Here is a 3,876-nt window from a genome sequence, read left to right as displayed (position 1 = left end):
TACACAGAACTATATGTTTTGCCCAAAAGAGACAGCAGTTTTATCAAGTTATCAACTTCACTGCTGTCAGACTCTACATGCGACCAAACTTGCCTGATGAGTCTACCAGATTAATGAAGAAGTTTGAGTTCAAAAGTTACCTGAATGAGTAAATCACTCCTTTCGCTATTGTGACTCTGAGTCCATAGTTGGCCCAGTTATTTTCTGGCCAGTAGGTGGTGCCATTTTATTTGAGCAACCCCCAGATATACTACACTATTTGGTGGCGTCATCATTCTACGACGACTATCTAACGGCTGACAGGCTTTCTTTAGCTGATTTCCAAGCGAGTGTGAATACTTAACGGAACAATGTTACATCCAGAAATGGTCCGACTTCTGACAGAGGGAGACGTATTAGTAAAAAGCTGTGATGATGCCAGTGTGACAGGAGACTCACTGTGGCAGAGAAAGGACGGAAACCCGTTCAACTTTAGCCCGCAGCTCATCCAACTGCACCAGGACCACGAACTGCTAGAGGTAACATAGCAACGACGTCTCTGTATCTATGGCAACATCAACCTCAACTCAGTTTGTTTGTTTCAATTTTATTAGTCAAAAATGTAGAAATCTACAACTCACACAATTAATACATGAATACAAGAAAAGCACCATACAAAACAAACAGTTGAACAAATCCATAAACGACGTAGTACAGCATAAAATTGAATCATATAGCCTATTTAAAAAACAAACCTAACGAACAAACAAGCGAAAGAGCGAGGAGAACTAAAAACAACAATTAAGTAAATTAATGAAGATTACATGTCAACATAAGTAAGTTTTAGTGGTTCTTCATGTGGCTTTAAGACAGCAGAGGACTTTTTAATGTCTGCTAGAAAGGGCAGCAAACTAGGTGAAGATTGAGAAAATGTGCACCTGTGGATATAAAATGTAGTCTTCAAAATATAATGATTTACAATGTATCGGAAGGAACTGCTCTTGTGTTGCAAAAAATATGATAGCTAAAAGTACCCAGCATAACATAAACTCCTGTTTGTGTCTGGTTATTTACAGGATGGAGACGTTCACAGACACATGTATCTACAAGACCTTTACATCTCAGAGCCAGACGACAAGCCCACACTCAGGTATGATAGTTAAATCCATGCTTCTATCCAAAGCACTTTACAATATTTCTGCTACTCATTCACCCATTCACACACACGTTCACACACCAATGTCAGTAAACTACCATGCAACGTGCTGTCGCAACCATCAGGAGCAATCTCAGAGTTCAGTATCTTGCCTGAAGGATACTTTGACATGCAGGCATGCAGGCATCGAACCACTGTTCTTCTGATTAGTGGATGAAACGCTTTGCCTCCTCAGGACGTATCGTACCCAGTCATACCCAAGTAACCATCACATTGTCAATGTAGCCTCAGAATAGTGAGTTAATAGTATTTTGATTGACTATGTCAATAACACCCCTGCATCATTCGGGGAATGGATAATATGTGTCAGACATATAGTGCTGTTTCTGTATTTAATATTTGACAGAGTTCATGCATAAAAAAGGTAACATGGTGAAAGATCTTGATTATTTCAAGTAAATGACAAACCTTTAAAAAAAAAAAAAGTATGAGTATGTTTTCTATCAAACTCCCTTGTATGTGTTGTAGGTATATCTGGCTGTGATACCCATTGTCTATATGTGATCAGCTATCTCCACAAATAAGAGAAATAAACCACAAAACAAATTGGCCCTAGACATGCAGATTCGTTTTGCCAAAAGCTGTTGATTTTCTTCCCTTTGTAACATCAGTGTTAGTCAGGCACTCACTCACTCACTCACTCACTCACTCACTTCTCTTGTCCTTTCTCACAGTGTGTCTGAGTTTGCCTGTCACATTTCTGGATGCAGTGCCGTCCATAGCACTTTAGAGGAATACGAGCACCACTACAACTCTCTACATAGACATGTGTGCTGCTCCTGTCGTCGCTCCCTGCCGACCGCTCGCCTCCTTGACATTCACATTGTGGAGTGGCACGACTCTCTATTTGCTGTCCTCGCCCAGAGGCAAGATATGGTAAATTAATGAAACCTCTGAACTTATTTTCTTTACCATGACATTGTTATTGTCTGTCCGACACTCATCCTTTCTCTGTAAGACAAATTACTCATGAGGCTTCCTACATATTTTTCAGTACCAGTGTTTGGTGGAAGGCTGTGGACAGAAATTCAGGACAAGTAAACACAGGAAGGATCACCTAATAAAAATTCACGAGTACCCTCCAGACTTCAGATTTGACCAAACCAAAAAAGACAAAGGGTAAGACTGCACATACTACATTTTGTCCACCAGATGGCAGCAAAATGTCATTAGAAATGGCACCTAAAGTAAGCTTTTTTATCTTGGAGTGCTTACATTTGTTATAATCAACAGGTTTAATGTCTCACAATTACATATTTTTCACATAACATTGCAATGCTGAAGCAGTGTTAACATTTTGAGCAAACAATTTCATATTTTTGATATAACTTTCTTTACCTGTATATTTTGTCCTAGTTCACTCTGACCTTAATCATTATATTTTTTCTTAAATAACCTGTTTTGTGTGTGTGCTATTTTAAAAAAAATACTTTGACATTATCTTAGAGCTGGAGATACGAAGCAACAGCAGCAGAGAGACACAGCAATGGAGGTAGTGGACGATGTGTGTGAGTCTGAAGGTGTGTGTGAGGTTATGTGTGATGTGGTGTCTGTGCAAAGTGAGCAAGCGGAATCCATGGAGACGCATGTGTCCGAGGAAGAAGCTGCTCAAATGGCAAAATCTGCATCTGATGAGGATGCCGAGCATACAGATTATGCAGTGGGAGTTCACAGCACCGCTGATACAAGCGCAGAGTCACTGAAACCACGATACTCCTACAGGTTAGTCTTTAAATGAGTCTGCAGGAACACACTGGATGTATTCTCAGGCTGGTTTAGCCTTGTGCTAAGAGATACTAATTTAGTCACTTTTAAGCTGTAAACTCTGGGAATTCAGAGCAAGTTTTGTTTTTTAACTTTGAGATAAGATTACAGTCTCCAGGTAGAAAGTGTATTTAGTTTACTCTGGATTAAGCAAACTGTAGTAAGGGTTCATTTAGGTATTTAGGCACAATATTGTGTAATTGATGTATGTGATTCGATATCTTCACAATATTTACTCCAGTTTTTCCTTTTTAAATGATAAATTATCCGAGATACAAAATTCAACAGCCATGTTCTTTTCTCTCAGGGTCCCAACAAACGTGTGCTTTGGTCACAGCTCCGTCCGAGGTTTCAGAGGACGGCGCGGAAGGAGGAAATGAAACAATGAACAGATGTGTCACTTGTACTATAGACTTATTTATATACTTCTACTGCCAAATGTGTCCTTAACTTGAAATAAAATAGATTGTTTTTTCACAAAATTTTGTGATGTCCTCTGATGATCATTCAGGTGGTCAAAAATATTTTTCATTGTAGTCCACAGTTTGAACATTAGCACTTTGTGGTTTTCAATCCATCAGTGTTAAATGTATGTCTTTATTTTGAAAGTAAAAAAAATAAAAAGATTTGTGTATCAGTTTTCAAAAGGGGAAAAAAGTACAAAGTACACCATATGAGACGCTCTTTGTTACTTTTAACTGTGTTGTATTGGTGGTGGATAAAACAACATTAAAAATACAATTAACAGGGACTGGACGACGATTTGAGTACAGAAATGAGACAAATGTCAGAATTTATGTAATAGATTTTAATAATTTTACAAAACACTTTTGCACCCATCAAATATAAAATACACTGTACATTAATGTCTGAAATCCATCTTTATCATTTTGAGTGTTTTCAAAAATAGTCGATTT

General features: G+C 38.2%; 1 protein-coding gene across 1 annotated transcript; it reads left to right on the top strand.

Annotated features, from left to right (window-relative positions):
• The first annotated feature begins 288 nt into the window (after positions 1–288).
• On the top strand, positions 289–3,424 carry znf511 (zinc finger protein 511). Its single transcript, XM_053333220.1, has 6 exons — positions 289–518; positions 1,056–1,129; positions 1,870–2,071; positions 2,190–2,314; positions 2,642–2,917; positions 3,267–3,424. Exons 1-6 carry the CDS (start codon positions 351–353, stop codon positions 3,337–3,339), a joined length of 918 nt encoding a protein of 305 aa, XP_053189195.1. The 5' UTR covers positions 289–350; the 3' UTR covers positions 3,340–3,424.
• The last annotated feature ends 452 nt before the right edge of the window (positions 3,425–3,876 follow it).

The sequence above is a fragment of the Scomber japonicus genome, chromosome 14 (genome assembly GCF_027409825.1).
Source record: "Scomber japonicus isolate fScoJap1 chromosome 14, fScoJap1.pri, whole genome shotgun sequence".
Taxonomy (NCBI): domain Eukaryota; kingdom Metazoa; phylum Chordata; class Actinopteri; order Scombriformes; family Scombridae; genus Scomber; species Scomber japonicus.
The sequence above is the reverse complement of the archived record's forward strand: the minus strand, read 5'-3'. Positions and strand labels throughout refer to the sequence as shown.

Excerpts from the sequence above, each read along its gene's own strand:
- znf511 (XM_053333220.1), top strand. The coding sequence starts at position 351 with ATGTTACATCCAGAAATGGTCCGACTTCTGACAGAGGGAGACGTATTA. Across the intron at positions 1,130-1,869 it reads GACGACAAGCCCACACTCAG|TGTGTCTGAGTTTGCCTGTC; the intron begins GTATGATAGTTA and ends CCTTTCTCACAG. Across the intron at positions 2,315-2,641 it reads CAAACCAAAAAAGACAAAGG|AGCTGGAGATACGAAGCAAC; the intron begins GTAAGACTGCAC and ends ACATTATCTTAG.